Raw genomic sequence first — 17,296 nt, forward strand, 5'->3', positions numbered from 1 at the left:
GCAGAACTACAAGTGTTATGAGCAGGTGGAGGGCAACATAGGCAATCCCATTCTTCCCAAAGCCCATGGAAGAAGGGAATTAAAAGGGGGACCCATAGATTCACAGACTCTGGGGCCAGATGGGACTACCTTGAGCATCCAACTGACTCCTTGCATACACAGGCCATAGAACCTCTCCCACAAAATGGATTAAAGCATATCTTTCAGAAAATTATAATTTATAATTAGAAAAGTATCCAATCTTGTTTTAGAGACCCCATGTGATGATGAGTCTACCACCTTCCCTTTAAACTGTTCCAATGTTTAATCATCCTCATAATTTTTCAAGGTTGACTTTTTTCAACTTCAACTTCCATCCCATTGGAATGTCTTTGTTGGCAAGATTGAAAAGACCCCTTACTATCAGATATCTTGTCCACTTGTATGCACCTATGCACAATGATCAAGTCACCTCTCAACCTCCTTTTTTGAATAAATTGAGCTACTTAAGCCTCACATCATAAGGCTTGTTTTCCAGACATTGGCCATCCTTTGAACTCTCTCCAGTATTTCCATATCCTCCCTGAAGTGTGGACACCAGAACTGGACACACTGTTCTTGTACTGGTCTTACCAATGCTGTGTTCATAGGCAAGATCACTTCCTTACATCTACTTGACATTCCTCTTTTTGTACGTCTAAAGATTGCATTTGCTCTTACTGCGACAGCATTGCGCTGAGAGCTCATGTAGAAGCAATTATCATTATGAGCCCTTTTTCTGAGTCACTGCTTTCCAAGACACAGCCTCCCATCCTGTAGGGTTAACCTACATCATTTATTCCCAGATGTATTATCTTGCATTTGTCTGCATTACAACAAATTTTATTGGATTGTGACCATTTAACGAGGTGATTAGATCAATCTGTAACAATAACCTGTCATCCTCATTATTTACTGCCCCACCAGTCTTTGTGTCATCTCCAGACTTAACCAAAGGTTTCATAACATTGTCTGGATTGTTAATACAAATATTAAATAGCAGTGGATCAAGAGCTGATCCCTGGGGGACACTACTAGAAATGTATATCACCCCATTAACAACTACATATCAAGATCTGTATTTAAACCAGTTCGTAATCCAGCCAATGTGTGTGTGCCTGTTAATTCCATACAATGCAAGTTTTTTAATAAAAATGTCATGTGGTACTAGGTCAAATGCCATGGGGAAATCCAAGTACACTATAACAACACAGCTACTTTTATCAACCAGGCTTTTAATCCTGTCAAAAAAAGGCAACAGGTTTGCTTGACAAAAGCTACCCTCCATGAAACCATGCTGACTAGCATTAATTATATTTTAGCCTCTAATTATTTATTGATAGAGTCCCAAATTAACCATTCCACTACATTACCTGGGATCCACATTAAGCTAACTGGTCTACAGTTCTCTAGATCATACCTTTTACCCTTTTAAAATATTGGAACTACATTGGCAACCACCATGGGAAGGGGTATGAAGGAACTAGAGTAGCCAACAGGGAAAATGTTAGTGCCATATTACATCCGATCTTAGAGTAGAACTTTCTCCTGGGTTCCAGCCAGCCCCTTCCCTCCTTCCTGTATGGGGACAGAGTGTCATGGTGTCCCTTATTTTTAAAATTCTACATTAGGGATCCGAATGTTCAAATAACACATGCAGCATATTGCATTAATTATTTTTGCATTTTACCATTTTACTTATTTTAATTAATGTTTTAATGTGTCGGAGTTGGTTTCCAAGGGATATTGGAGCCAGTTCAGGGGGTTGTAATGTCTCCCTGCCCATGTGTAGGAGCTGGTTCAAGCATACCAGTAACCAATTTGCGTCTGTATGTGTCTCATTTCTCTCTATTCAGGAGGGCTAGCACTAGTAGGATGCTCCTGGAAGATATAAGGCATACACATTGAATAGGACCAAGATGTCAGTGCTGAGAGATAGTAACCGTATCATGGTTCTGCCATAATAATGGTTACAAACAAATTTGATATCCCGTATAGGAGACCTCAGTGAAATTGGGATGTTTCCCATAACATAAAAATATTAAAGAGAAAGCATGACAAAAACTTATCAGAAGAGATTTCACAATATTACAACTTCTATATTAGAGATGTGAAAGGCTTTAGATAAATCTCCACCTGGCAAAATAAATACTTACTTCACAAACTACCTCTTAATAATGTCTTGGGCAATATAAAGTCCAATTGACTGACGTGCTGAGTGTCTACAATTGCCACTGATTTTAATGAAAGTTAAGGATGCCCAGCACTTGGCAGGACATAATTAGCTCCTCAAACAAAATTGGCATATGATAGTACTTAAGCAGAACACTTTGACAGAGCACTCTTAGTCTGTCCATCAAGTTTCATCAGACACAGCACTTAGAGAAAAAATTCTGTTCTGTGGTATCTTTCTACTGGTATAATATATACAATTATTTCAAATACTTTGGATTTGTCTTTCTCTTAATTAATTTCTAGAAATTAACTGTCATTACAGATTGATGGATTTTTGTGATTTGCCTTCTAATTTATTTTTTGCCTAAAAGGGAACAAATTATTTTTACAAAATTCCCTGAACTGTAAAAATCGTGTAAAATCATCTGCAATAACTGTTCTAGAGAGAAGCAGTTCAGTGCTTTTTTAGTTTAAAATAAACTTTTTTCCTTAGGTTCTACATTGTCCAGCCCTACTCAGATCATCAACTTCTACTACTTGAAGCCCTTCCTCAAAGGTTCTCATACTCAAAGAGCTAATACACCTCATTCAGTGGCCTGTGTAACCTCGGAACATCTGACAGATCCTAGGCCTGAACAATATCATTTTACACATTTTATGCAGCAGGGGTGCTGCAACAATTTTTATAGTGGGGGTGCTGAGAGCCATTGAACCAAACTTTAAACCCTGTATATAATAGAAACCACTTCAAGCCAGGGGGTGGGGTAGCACCGCCCACACCTCTAGTTCCAGCACTTATGTACGTGTCTCTTAATCTATATAAAGTACCGAGTAGTATTTATAAAGTGTAAACACGTTTTAAAACACTACTCATTTTCCCAGTCTAGAGAAGCCCTACAACTGAAAAATACTCTGTGTTCCATTTTTGTAGCTTTAATCAGTGTAATTACAGTGAATTCTTATTCTGATAGAATACTTTTAATCAACATTCATATTACAGTGTGAGAATTGCTTCCCTAAGAAGTAATATATTGGTGATTCTTTATTCCTGGGCCTCGAACTAACCTGAAGAGATCAGGTAAATGCTTTTTTTGAAGTTGGGTGTATATCAGTTCACCACTTTAAAATATTTTCATCATCCTATTACGTTGTTAGTCAAGTTTGTCCTATGAAAACACAGGTAGGTTACAATCAGAAGTTTGCAAAATCACAGACTAGATGAAAATAGACTTCATTTAATAGTCTAGTGACAGTGTTTCTCTACCCTTTTGATATCACAGACTGACTTTCTGCCTTCCTAAACTGTGTTAGGGAGAGCTCAGGGACTGGCACCAGTCCACAGACTGGTCGTTGAGAAACACTGGTCTAGTGGACTTCTGGGTTTGCAGTGATATCACTTGCCACCAGCATAAAACATGCTGAGGTGTTACATTGGAGCAGAAGTTGACATTCTAATGAGACTGCCTGTCATGAAATCAGTTTTAAATAATGTATTGAATGCCCTTGTTATCCTAGGTATTGGGGAGCAGTTAGCGCATTTTGCAACAATTGAGGGAATTTTGTAAACATGATTTATAGGTCATCTTTAACATTGTTATGATTTGAGATTGTTTGGTGAAGAGAATATTAATCCATTTCCCTGTATTGTAATGTTTTATCATAGTTTACTAATTTCTCTTTTCACAGTTTAGGAAGAGCAGTCTTCTAGTGGGAATTCTAGGATGCAGTACTATCTTTCATCTCTAACTGACATTTTGCAGAACTGTTCCTGAGCTCTTCACAGACAAGGACATTAATCTCTTGTTATGGATTGGTGAACATATTACCCACCAAAAATAAATTAACAGTAAAATTTTTCTTTCTACTGAAGTACAGTTTTTTAAAAATGTGAAAAGTGAGAATATTACATAGCTTTGGTTCTTGATGTTCATAGAAGAATTATAACATCAGATCTCATTCAAATCATTCTCTCATCATTTAGAGCTTCATTGACTCCAGGACTGCAAGCATTTGTTGACCGTCTTTATATTATATCTGATTAATTTAAAAACTGAAACAAATAGTTGTGGGGTATGACGGTTAACTTCTTCAGAGCAAACCATTTTCAAAAAAAATTAATGCCATGAAAAATAGATAGGTAGAAATGTTATTTAAATTGACGACTGCAAATGTAATTTTTTTGCTCTCTTTATTTTTACTTTTAGTGCAGAGAAAAAAACAGATGTCATTTGAAGGATTTTTAAGATACATGAACTCAAAAGACTGTTTGATATTTAAAAGAGACCACACAATTGTTTACCAAAATATGAGCTACCCATTACGTGATTATTTTATTTCGTCTTCTCATAACACCTACCTCATATCTGACCAACTAATAGGGCCAAGCCACCTTTGGGGTTATTCAAGGTATTGAAATGCTTTTTTTGTAAAGTAATTTGATTACAATTCAAAGTGGCTAAGCTACAATTTATTGAGTCTTTCACAAATGTGTGTTTAGTAATAAGGAATAAAAGATTCTATTTAAAACAATGATGAAAACTAGAATAATATGATTTGAATTTGACCGAGTGAAATTTTATTTGGTGTGTACACATTTTGGTATATTTGCCACCCCCTCTGTCTACACTCTAAAAACTATCCAAACCAAAGTTTTTCATTGGCTTCACATATACTACTGTCCCTTGCAGCAAATAAAGACATCTGCAGGACATTGTTCTGTACGTTACTACATTGCAGTGTTTAATCTCCACATCAGTGAAAATATATAATTAATCTTCCATTAATTCAAACAAATATGCGATCAAATTCTGGATGCAGCTGAGGTGGTGAGGAGACCATCTCTATGCTGGTCTATGTCTTGGTGTACACAGGAAGGACAGTTCTAATCTACACCAGCTGGTTATGGTACCCAAATGAGCCATTCACCAGCTAGAGATGACAGGATGCTCTGACCATGCCTCCTCACCATCTCCCAAGCTGGAGTCTGGATGGGAGTGCAGAAGCCAGGTACATTAGCTGGGGACTCCAGCATGTCCAGTGTGGATGTATGTGAGTATGCATGCATGCATGTGTGCTTATGCAAGGGAATGTAGTGGGCACAGTAAAGTAGGGAAAATATGTGCACATGCAGGGGAATGGAGAGGAGAGGAGAGGGGAGGGGAGATTTAGGTTGAGAGGGTATGCTGGGGAATGTGGGAGATGCAGGAGGAAGGAAAATATGGGGTGAATGAGCACAGGGAGTGTGGAGGAAGGAAGAAGCTGGAATTTGTTTTGTAATTGTGCAGGGGAATGCGGTGGGTTCAGGAAGAAGAGAAAACTGGAATGAGGAGAAGAGAAGGAAGGGGGAAATTGGGGGTTGTAAAGGAGAATGTAGGGAGACAGGAATTTGGAAGACAGGAGTCCAACACTCCAGTTTCTTTGCACTGCTCTGGTGAAACAAAGCTGCTGTAAACATAACTTAGCTGACCAATTTTCTTGGGCTGCTTTGCACAGCTCCAGAATGGGGTAAGCAATCAGAACATATCTGTGATTCTGGATCTAAAAGTTAAATGTTAAAAAACTATTTAAGCTACATAACTTCAAATCATTAGAAATATCACATGACAGCATTTTCTTTCAGTTTCTTACCTTGTGTTCATGTATGAATTTTTATTTAAATTAAATAAGGAAATTCCTAGACAAAAATCACATTAAGATGGAGTTAAGTTTGAGAAGACTTATCAGTACTTTACAGTAAAATACATTACATGGATGGTATGATTATCCCCAAATCAAAGATTATAAACCAAAGAAATTCAGATTTATGGTTAAACTTAAAAGAAATCCAGACATATTAAGATATGGAAATGCACATTTAGGGCACCCAAACAACCTTTCCTCTCCCTTGCAGTAAAACTATGAAAGGACAAAAATCTGATGTGTTTACAAATTAGTTTAATCTAATCTAGACCGCAGAATCTAAAATACCTTAATCAGAATCATATGGTTATTGCATGGCATTGCTATAGACTATGGTCCTGCCTCTCTTCCCTTTGTGGTGTGCTGTGCATCCTTGGGAAAGCTGGGAGGAAGCAGTCTCTGAACTCCTCAGCATGCAGGTACTGTAACACTGACTGACGCTTTGCATAGAGGTAGGGGAAGGCCTCCTTATGCCCTCCTCATCTGTGTAAAGACTAGACATATTCTGGCTCATTGTAAGCTTTATTAGTGATGTTTTTATACTTTGAGTTAATAACTTAACTGGAGTTTATTCAAATATAAAATCCTAACATAAATAGAACTTCAGACATTTCCAATTTTAAGCAGATAGCCATTGTTCAAGAAAATATTTCACTTAAACTAAAACATTGGCTATATTTTTATCTGTTAAGGGTTCATATTCATAGAATCTATTTTTTCCCCAAGAGGCTCTGATAAGGATTATTATAAGCCCAAGGTAGATAAGAGAAAATATACATCAATTTTATATCCATATCATTCTGTAGGAATTTTCTTTTATGACAGTTTAAGTATGTTAATATTTTTGTAATTACTCAGATTATGCTATTTGTAATCAGGAATGCAACAAAATGCTTATGAATATGGTATCTCCTTTTTTGATTGTTATTTTTTTCTTCTTGTTTTTAAAGTGCTCTGATGAAAGGATGTCGTTGTTTGGAAATTGATTGCTGGGATGGACCGCAAAATGAGCCTATTGTGTATCATGGTCACACTTTAACAAGCAAAATTACATTTAGAACTGTCATCGAGGTGATAGATAAGTATGCATTTGCGGTATGTACATATATTTGTTGAAATGTGATGAATGTTAATACACATAAGTGTTAACACACTTGTAATTTAGGGTGCTCTGGAAAAAATAAGATGGAATAGTGCTTGGGGTGAGGGGTACTGTAGATAAAAGAAATCTACAGTATCTGATCTTAACTCTGTAGCATTTTAAATGAAAGGCAGTCTCATTTTGTTGATAATTCAATGCAATTTAAACTTTGTGGACTGAATCCGGAAGACCTTCCTCAGCCTATTTAGGCAAAATTCTTATTTGAAGTCATTGAGAATTTAGCTTGAGCAAGGACTGAATATATACTGAGTAAGGATTTCAAGATCTGATCCAGTAAAGTTTCCTCTCTTTTTTTGTGTGTTTTTATGTCTTTGCTCAGACTTCTGTGGAAAAAATTCTGTCTTCTGTGGTGTTGAAGCTTAAAATATGGAGGGAACAAAAGTATTACACTGGAACGTTGTTTGAGTCTTATTGTATTTTAATTTCCTCTTAATTCTGATAATTTCCCGCCAGTTTTAAAACGAGCTCTGAAAAAAGTTATCATTTCTTATCAGTCAGTTGACCCATTAAAATGTTGTCCCTTCTGCCTATCTGTAGCAGAACAAGTGGAAGTTAAAGTTCTTTTGGCACTAACCCATTCTTCTATATTGCTGCATGGCAAAACTCCCAGTGAAGTCAAGTAAGGGCCCTTTATGACAAATCTTTGAGTTAGGTCAGTTTGGATTATATTTATTCTCTGTGTATGTGTGTATACCTACAGAATATACATACACACTGAAAATAAATATAATCCAAACTGACCTAACTCCAAGCATGTTAGTTTGGGTGTGTATACATACACACCCACATCTATTGCCTTTTCAAAGTTAACTGGCCTAATGTCTGTAAAGAACTTATTTTTGGTCTCTGATTTTTAAAATGTGTTTAATACAAAATTATGTCCTTTCACTGCTATACGTATTTTATGAGTTGTTTAATTTTTGCCAAAATACAGAAGCTTATATATTACTGCAAAGCATCTATCTGCCGCCCCAACCAGGAAAACTGAGAAGTCTGCTGCTTGCCAGGACCTAGGATTCACGATGTGACGGAGAGACTGCTGAGACTCATCAAGCCCTCGGATCGCTGCCCCTTCCTGCTTCTCCACGTGGGCACCAATGATACTGCCAAGAATGACCTTGAGCGGATCACTGCAGACTACATGGCTCTGGGAAGAAGGATAAAGGAGTTTGAGGCGCAAGTGGTGTTCTCGTCCATCCTCCCCCTGGAAGGAAAAAGCCTGGGTAGAGACCGTCGAATCGTGGAAGTCAACGAATGGCTACGCAGGTGGTGTCGGAGAGAAGGCTTTGGATTCTTTGACCATGGGATGGTGTTCCAAGAAGGAGGAGTGCTAGGCAGAGATGGGCTCCACCTAACGAAGAGAGGGAAGAGCATCTTCGCAAGCAGGCTGGCTAACCTAGTGAGGAGGGCTTTAAACTAGGTTCACTGGGGGAAGGAGACCAAAGCCCTGAGGTAAGTGGGGACGTGGGATACTCGGAGGAAGCACGAGCAGGCGAGCACGAGAGGGGAGGGCTCCTGCCTCATACTAAGAAAGCAGGACAAACAGCAAGTTATCCCAAGTGCCTATACACAAATGCAAGAGGCCTGGGAAACAAGCAGGGAGAACTGGAAGTCCTGGCACAGTCAAGGAATTATGATGTGATTGGAATAACAGAGACTTGGTGGGATAACTCACATGACTGGAGTACTGTCATGGATGGATATAAACTGTTCAGGAAGGACAGGCAGGGTAGAAAAGGTGGGGGAGTTGCATTGTAGGCGAGGGAGCAGTATGACTGCTCAGAGCTCTGGTATGAAACTGCAGAAAAACCTGAGAGTCTCTGGATTAAGTTTAGAAGTGTGAGCAACAAGGGTGATGTCGTGGTGGGAGTCTGCTGTAGACCACCGGACCAGGGGGATGAGGTGGATGAGGCTTCCTTCCGGCAACTAATGGAAGTTACTAGATCGCAGGCCCTGGTTCTTATGGGAGACTTCAATAACCCTGATATCTGCTGGGAGAGCAATACAGCGGTGCATAGACAATCCAGGAAGTTTTTGGAAAGTGTAGGGGACAATTTCCTGGTGCAAGTGCTGGACGAACCAACTAGGGGCAGAGCTCTTCTTGACCTGCTGCTCACAAACTGGGAAGAATTAGTAGGGGAAGCAAACGTTGATGGGAACCTGGGAGGCAGGGACCATGAGATGGTCGAGTTCAGGATCCTGACACAGGGAAGAAAGGAGAGCAGCAGAATACGGACCCTGGACTTCAGAAAAGCAGACTTTGACTCCCTCAGGGAACTGATGGGCAGGATCCCCTGGGAGAATAACATGAGGGGGAAGGGAGTCCAGGAGAGCTGGCTGTATTTTAAAGAATCCTTATTGAGGTTACAGGGACAAACCATCCCAATGTGTAGAAAGAATAGTAAATATGGCAGGAGACCAGCTGGGCTTAACAGTGAAATCCTTGCTGATCTTAATCACAAAAAAGAAGCTTACAAGAAGTGGAAGATTGGACAAATGACCAGGGAAGAGTATAAAAATATTGCTCGGGCATGCAGGAGTGAAATCAGGAAGGCCAAATCACACCTGGAGTTGCAGCTAGCAAGAGACGTTAAGAGTAGCAAGAAGGGTTTCTTCAGGTATGTTAGCAACAAGAAGAAAGTCAAGGAAAATGTGGGCCGCTTACTGAAAGAGGGAGGCAACCTAGTGACAGAGGATGTGGAAAAAGATATTGTACTTTTTTGCCTCTGTCTTCACGAACAAGGTCAGCTCCCAGACTACTGCACTGGGCAGCACAGCATGGGGAGGAGGTGACCAGCCCTCTGTGGAGAAAGAAGTGGTTCAGGACTATTTAGAAAAGCTGGACGAGCACAAGTCCATGGGGCCGGATGTGCTGCATCCGAGAGTGCTAAAGGAGTTGGCGGATATGATTGCAGAGCCATTGGCCATTATCTTTGAAAACTCATGGCGATCAGGGGAGGTCCCGGACGATTGGAAAAAGGCTAATGTAGTGCCCATCTTTAAAAAAGCGAAGAAGGAGGATCCTGGGAACTACAGGCCAGTCAGCCTCACTTCAGTCCCTGGAAAAATCATGGAGCAGGTCCTCAAGGAATTAATTCTGAAGCACTTAGAGGAGAGGAAAGTGATCAGGAACAGTCAGAATGGATTCACCAAGGGCAAGTCATGCCTGACTAATCTAATTGCCTTCTATGACGAGATAACTGTCTCTGTGGATGAGGGGAAAGCAGTGGACGTGTTGTTCCTTGACTTTAGCAAAGCTTTTGACATGGTCTCCCACAGTATTCTTGCCAGCAAGTTAAAGAAGTATGGGCTGGATGAATGGACTATAAGGTGGATACAAAGCTGGCTAGAAGTCAGGCTCATGTCTAGCTGGCAGCCGGTATCAAGTGGAGTGCCCCAAGGGTCGGTCCTCGGGCCGGTTTTGTTCAATATCTTCATTAATGATCTGGAGGATGGTGTGGATTGCACCCTCAGCAAGTTTGCAGATGACACTAAAGTGGGAGGAGAGGTAGATACGTTGGAGGGTAGGGATAGGATACAGAGGGCACTAGACAAATTAGAGGATTGGGCCAAAAGAAATCTGATGAGGTTCAACAAGGACAAGTGCAGAGTCCTGCCCTTAGGATGGAAGAATCCCATGCACCGCTATAGACTAGGGACCGAACAGCTAGGCAGCAGTTCTCCAGAAAAGGACCTAGGGGTTACAGTGGACGAGAAGCTGGATATGAGTCAACAGTGTGCCCTTGTTGCCAAGAAGGCCAATGGCACTTTGGGATGTATAAGTAGGGGCATAGCCAGCAGATCGAGGGACGTGATCGTTCCCCTCTATTCGACATTGGTGAGGCTTGATCTGGAGTACTGTGTCCAGTTTGGGGCCCCACACTACAAGAAAGATATGGAAAAATTGGAGAGAGTCCACCGGAGGGCAACAAAAATGATTAGGGGACTGGAACACATGACTTATGAGGAGAGGCTGAGGGAACTGGGATTGTTCAGTCTGCGGAAGAGAAGAATGAGGGGGGATTTCAACTACCTGAAAGGGGGTTCCAAAGAGGATGGATCTAGACTGTTCTCAGTGGTAGCAGAAGACAGAACAAGGATTAATGGTCTCAAGTTGCAGTGGGGGAGGTTTAGGTTGGATATTAGGAAAAACTTTTTCACTAGCAGGGTGGTGAAACACTGGAATGCGTTACCTAGGGAGGTGGTGGAATCTCTTTCCTTAGAAGTTTTTAAGATGTAGGCTTGACAAAGCCCTGGCTGGGATGATTTAGTTGGGGATTGGTCCTGCTTTGAGCAGGGGGTTGGACTAGATGACCTCCCGAGGTCCCTTCCAACCCTGATATTCTATGATTCTATGATTCTATGAAAGTAGATCTCACTTAATAGGAGCAAGTTAGTTGCCATCAGATGAGAGAATGGTTTCTGCATTCCATGTGGTGATCTTTGTTATGATGCTGTCCATCAATTTCAGCAGATTTATCATTCTGCCTTGCTTGTGTCTGAGCTTTCTGATGAGTAAGGAATGAGTAAAAAGTGCTGCAGTGGGCAGTATAACAGGACTGAAAACTCTGCAATACATAAAATGTCAGCCCATAATCAGACTATCAGAATGCAATGCCATCTGACAATATTTAACCGACAGTTTCAACTTGAAACCTAGACAGTTTAAAAAAACATAAGTTAAAAGTAATGTCTTGAACCACACCTGCTCCTGCGTCCTCATGTCAATTATTGTGGTTCTGATCACAGTTTCCCATTTTTTAACAATATTTTTCTCTTCCTCCTTGATTTGTAAAAAACCCACACAATCAAAGTGGGAAACTGACTAAACACAAAATGATGTCAAATATAGAAAGAAAAATTGAACAAATAGAGAAATATTGTTTACTCTAGTCTCTTTCAGTTATAGTAACCATAGGTGTTACATTTAACATCATTTGTTTAATTTTTTTCATACAGAATATGATTTTTATTTCTTTAAAAGATAATAGCTATGATTAAAAGATGTCAGATACCAATGATTGGGCCAAATTAAGATTCTTTTTAGACTGCAGGGACCTGGAAATAGCAGTTTATGATGTTTTCCTTGTATTGCTTTTCCCTTGTTTCTCATTACTAAGACAATTTGCATCCAAACAGGATCATTAGTTCTAAGCAATTCATCCATTCTTCTTCACTTTAAGTAATAATAATCTACCAGCATGCCCTAATAATTCCCAGAGCAACTTGTGATATTACTTGCCGGTCACAAGAGAATGATTTTTAGGTGGGTAGTGACTATTAGCCCTAAAGAAATGAAGAATATTTTTCTACAAATATGCTGGAATGAAGGAATAAGTTGTATAGAAAATATAGCACTGAAATAAACTGATGTCTAAATTGAATGTTGACGTTTTTAGATGTCAGCAGCTTTTAAAACCTCTGCTGAATTTAACCTAAATAATTTTCCATGCTTTAGTATATTTCTTGGGTATTTTTTTTTTCTGGTTCACATCATCACTATTTGCTTCTCAATATTCTAATCTGTTGAGAAGCTCTGTGGCAGCGACAGGCAGTAGCCAGTGTGTTGCTGTTTTGGCAGCTCCTGAATTTATTTGGCTGAATTTCTTTGCCATTATATGTGTGGTGAATATTGTTTCCTGCTACCATCTTTTAGATTCTTAGCTGATTTAATAGCTCTTTTCTCTTTTCTTGCTCCACACCCAGCATTATAGGCATATAATAAAACTCTGGTAAACTTGGTTGTCGGCTACTAACCACTGGAGAAATAAACTTCAGTATGCCCTGTTTTCCAAGATCAGAGCGTAGACATTCAAGATTTCCCAGTTAAAGTACTGTGACCAGGTTAACTGATCTTTATTTGGCTTCCCTTGTCAAAGTCTTTCTTCTGTTTATGTCTACATTTAAAGCTATCCCCATTTCTAATGGTCCTTATGTTTCTGGATTTTGTTTCTGATATTAACTTTGAACTTGAAAATTACTCTTCTAGATTCCAGTTTTACTTTTCCTCTTCCATAAATATTACTGAGCTCGATGATGCTGTGTTATTAATCTGGAATAACTATTTTGAATATTTTAAAATTAATGAAAGTACAAATACCCATATGCTTTTTTGTAAGATATATTGTGCATCTAGTAGTTCTGTTTTTTAATTATTAATTATTATGGCCTTGAAATTGTATTTTTAGGTGTCTGACTATCCTGTTGTACTGTCTTTGGAGAATCACTGCAGCCCTAAGCAACAGGAAGTAATGGCAGACTATTTAGAAACTATTCTAGGTGACAAACTTCTTACTACAATAATTGGTGATATGTTTCCTACAGATCTACCTTCCCCTGAGGTAACAACATTAATTTTCTCTCTGTGAAAGATTAGAAAAAAATTCTAGTTTCCTGCAGTTGTTGTGATAACCTCCTGAGGCATTTTTGAAACTATCACATTTAGTGTTTAAAATATCTTTGTGCTTCAGATGGTAAAACAGAATTAATTACGCATCATAGAAATAATAAAAAATAAAATAAATAGAAACCAAATCATGCAGGTTGATATGCGCTTGTTAAGAAAATGGTGTTTCATATAACAACTTGAAATGTATAGATGAAAAAGCATGGTAATCCAGTATTTTGCAAAGTCTTGGATCTTCTGGTTCATAAAGTCATGATTTAACATTTTCCTTAGGCTTTGAACACATTCAGTCTTTTATTTGATATGCAAATGTAGATAGTTAAAACTTGTTGCTAACAGTTTGTTTTAGAAATACGGACATGACAGGCAGCTGCCGTAATGTGCCGCATTATTATCATTACTTGTATTATGGAAGCACCTACAGGTGCTAGCCAAGATCAAGGCCCTATTGTGCTAGGCGCTGTATAAAACACATAGGGCCAGATTGTAAAGCCCATACTCACATTGATATATCATGAGTATTTCCACTGAAATCAATGAGACTTCTTGTTAAGTAAATTACAATTCAATATGAGTAAGGGTATGACAATCTGGCCCATGGTAAGAAACAGTCCCTTCCCTGAAGAGTTTACAATCTAAATAGACAAGGCAGACAATGAGAGAAAGGGAGTGTTATTATGCCCGTTTTACATATTGGGAATATATGCACAGAGAGATTAAGTGATTTGTCCAAATTTATACGAGAAATCTGTGCTACAGCCAGGAACTGAATACCTCTTGACTCTGAGCCCAGTGCCTTAACCACAAAACCATTCTCAGTGTGCTTGACCTCAGGCAATGTTTGTCAACTGGTGGATTGTGACACCTAGGGTGGGTCACAAAACACAACTGGGGGGAGGAGGAAGGGTCACAAGGCACTGAAAATTTTATTGTGCTCTCAAGCACAGACTTTCTTGCTCCTCTACTCCCTGCACACCCTTGCCATTTGAGATCAAGTATTATCTGTTAATCTCTTGAAACAGAAACACACAAATAAATTATATAGGCTTATAATTTATATGTTTTTTACTCTTATTTGTATAGGAAATGTAAGCGTGTGGTATAATTTTGTTACTTTTTACTTTAAATAGTGGGTCACCTACCTGAAAAGGTTGAGAATCATTGTCCTAAAGGATAAAAAAAAAAAAAAGATCGCCACAGAGAAAGCAATTTTTGGTTGCAAAATAGTTTGCAAAGGTTTTCCAAAAAGAAAGGACATAGATATTACATATGCTTTTATAAACAATGTTATGGTAGGTATTTACTCAATAAATGTAAAACAATTAATAAATAAGCCAAAATGTTTATAGATTTGACCTTAGTATTTGCTGCAGGCTTACCATCATACTAGTCTTGTCTGCATTTGATTTTGAACCTTTGAAAACCATGCCATAGGAAAAAAGCACAATTTACATGGAGTGATCTGGGCTGCCTCAGAGTCTCTCTATGAACAAGCTGCATTTATCAGTCTTGGTGGTGTCTAAGAATTCTATGTCCTCTGCAGCAAAAATTGAATCAATTAAAGGTAGGGTGACCAGACAGGAACTGTGAAAAAATGGGACTGGGGTGGGGGGTAATAGGTGCCTATATAAGAAAAAGTCCCCAAAAAACAGGACTGTCCCTTTTAAAATGGGACACCTGGTCACCCTAATTAAAGGGTCTGTAAAATAAAGAAGTCTCTATTGAGTGCCCTCCATAGACTGATTACTGTGTGTTGTAGGGAGTTTTCTTTATTTTTCCAACTCTATAAAGCTACTCTCTAAATATGACATTATGGGGTTCCACATTTATTTTCTCAAGTGTTTCCTTAACAGCTATCTCAGTTTCCAGATAAAAAGATTCCCTCCCTCCCCAAAATGCTAGAATTTGCAGACTCAACCTTTGATTTAAGAGTCAACCTGAGTTCTTTCTTTTCTGTCCATCATCAAAAGTAGTAAAAAAAATTTCATGTCAAATTAGGCCCCAAGTTTCTCCTTTGTAATCCCATTTTCTTCAAATTCTGTCCTCAGTGACACCTGAGCAATTCCAATGCCTGTAATTGGTTCACACAGATGGAACATAGTACATAATTCTGATGTACTGGTGAACAAGTAGGAGTAAAATCAGCTCATTCTCATTTAGCTGGGTTGATTCAGTGGAATTAAGTGTAAAAAGCAGTAAAAAGTTATTTTGTCACTAAACTCATTAGCTATGGCTCTGAATGTGGACAGGGAGCAAATCTGCTGAATAATAAACTGCATTTTTTAGATAGTTTCTTTTGAAACTAGAACTACCCTTTGGGCCAGTTCAAAAGCCTTTCCATTGGCTTCAATAGACATTGAATCATATTCTTTAAGGCTTTGAAACTACTTATCCAGGCTCCAACAAGCTATATAAATGCAGTATAATGTAAGTGGGCCAGATTCTCAGCTCCAGTTGGGGATGTGATCTGACCACAACCCCTCAATTTCAAATTACCTCAGTGGAGAATTACCTCAACTGGGGTAAAGCAATGTAGCTGGTTCCTACCCCAACTCCTTACTCACTCCCCTGTCTAGGTGTGTTGGGGAACTAGCTGGAGGACTGGAGCAGAGCTCTGTTCCATTATTCCAGCTCTCACCTGATGTCTGATCCTTAGGAATCCATAGCCAGCTGTTATAACTTAGAGGGTTATCATGGTAAAGGAGAGAACTTGGACAAGAGTTGTTAATTTGGATGATTGAGCAAAGGTACTTTTTTTCTACATTACAGTCTTTCATTTTCTAAGGTATAAAATATTTATTTTAAATTAATTGTTTAAAATGTAGGGATAATTAAAATTTGTAATAACTGCTTTGATATGAATACTGGACTAAACACAATGGGAAAAAATCATCCTTGAAATGGCTTAGTTGGAGTCATTGGACTTATACTGGTGATGAGTTCCGTCCAATATACTTGACAATTAAGTTTGAAATGTTTTCTAAAGGTTCCCACTCCTCCATCAAATGGATACTCACTCCTTTCCTTTCAGAATACTTTTCAGTTACTAGTACAGTTCAGAAATATTAATTGTTAAATTCAGAACAAATGTATGAATGTAGTTATCTTTATAGTTTTATTTACATACCGTATGGATTGGATGCTTTGAGTTCCATCCCCTTTCTTGTAAATACTCTGAATAACCCATCTATATTAATATGTAAACTTTCCTTTTTCATTTAATATTTTGTGAAAAAAAGAGAAAACTGTCAAGAAGAGTAATGTTGTTTGCAAGGAAACAGTTATGATGGTTTAGTTTGATCAGGTTACAGGGTCTTAAGATTTCTTTTTTAAAGTTCTAATCAGCAAGGTCAATACATCAATATGCATTTATTTCATCTAAAGTGTTAGCTATCTTCCTTCCTCTGTTAGCACTTCACATATTGTGTAGTTTCTCAAATTCTTTTCTAGATATTGATTAAAAACAGTGCCTTATTCCAGTGTTTCTCAGACTTTTTATCATTTTGTCTATTTCTGTCAAACTAAATGAGCTGGGTCCCCACTTCCATGTGTGCTAGAGACACTATTCATTTACATCAACTATTAATGAAATACTACAATATAAAAATACAGTAATTCCTCACTTAATGTTGTAGTTATGTTCCTGAAAAATGATACTTTAAATGAAATGATGTGAAGTGAATCCAATTTCCCCATAAGAATTGATGTAAATAGGGGGGCTTAGGTTCCAGGGAAATTTTTTTTGCCACACAAAAGTGTGGATAGATACATAGATAGATAGATGTATATTTATACACACACATACATATACACAGTATACATTTTAAACAAACAATTTAATACTGTACACAGCAATG

At 38.4% G+C, this 17,296-nt stretch overlaps 1 protein-coding gene across 1 annotated transcript in view; it reads left to right on the forward strand.

The window, feature by feature from the left end:
- PLCZ1 (phospholipase C zeta 1) overlaps nt 1-17,296 on the forward strand; it is a 112,123-nt gene that overhangs the window by 28,765 nt on the left and 66,062 nt on the right. Inside the window, exons 4-6 of the mRNA XM_074938211.1 lie at nt 4,398-4,599; nt 6,822-6,966; nt 13,222-13,374. Of these exons, the coding sequence (XP_074794312.1) occupies nt 4,398-4,599; nt 6,822-6,966; nt 13,222-13,374 (500 nt within the window). The remainder of the gene's footprint in view (nt 1-4,397; nt 4,600-6,821; nt 6,967-13,221; nt 13,375-17,296) is intronic.

The sequence above is a fragment of the Natator depressus genome, chromosome 1, assembly GCF_965152275.1.
Source record: "Natator depressus isolate rNatDep1 chromosome 1, rNatDep2.hap1, whole genome shotgun sequence".
In the NCBI taxonomy this organism is placed as follows: Eukaryota; Metazoa; Chordata; order Testudines; family Cheloniidae; genus Natator; species Natator depressus.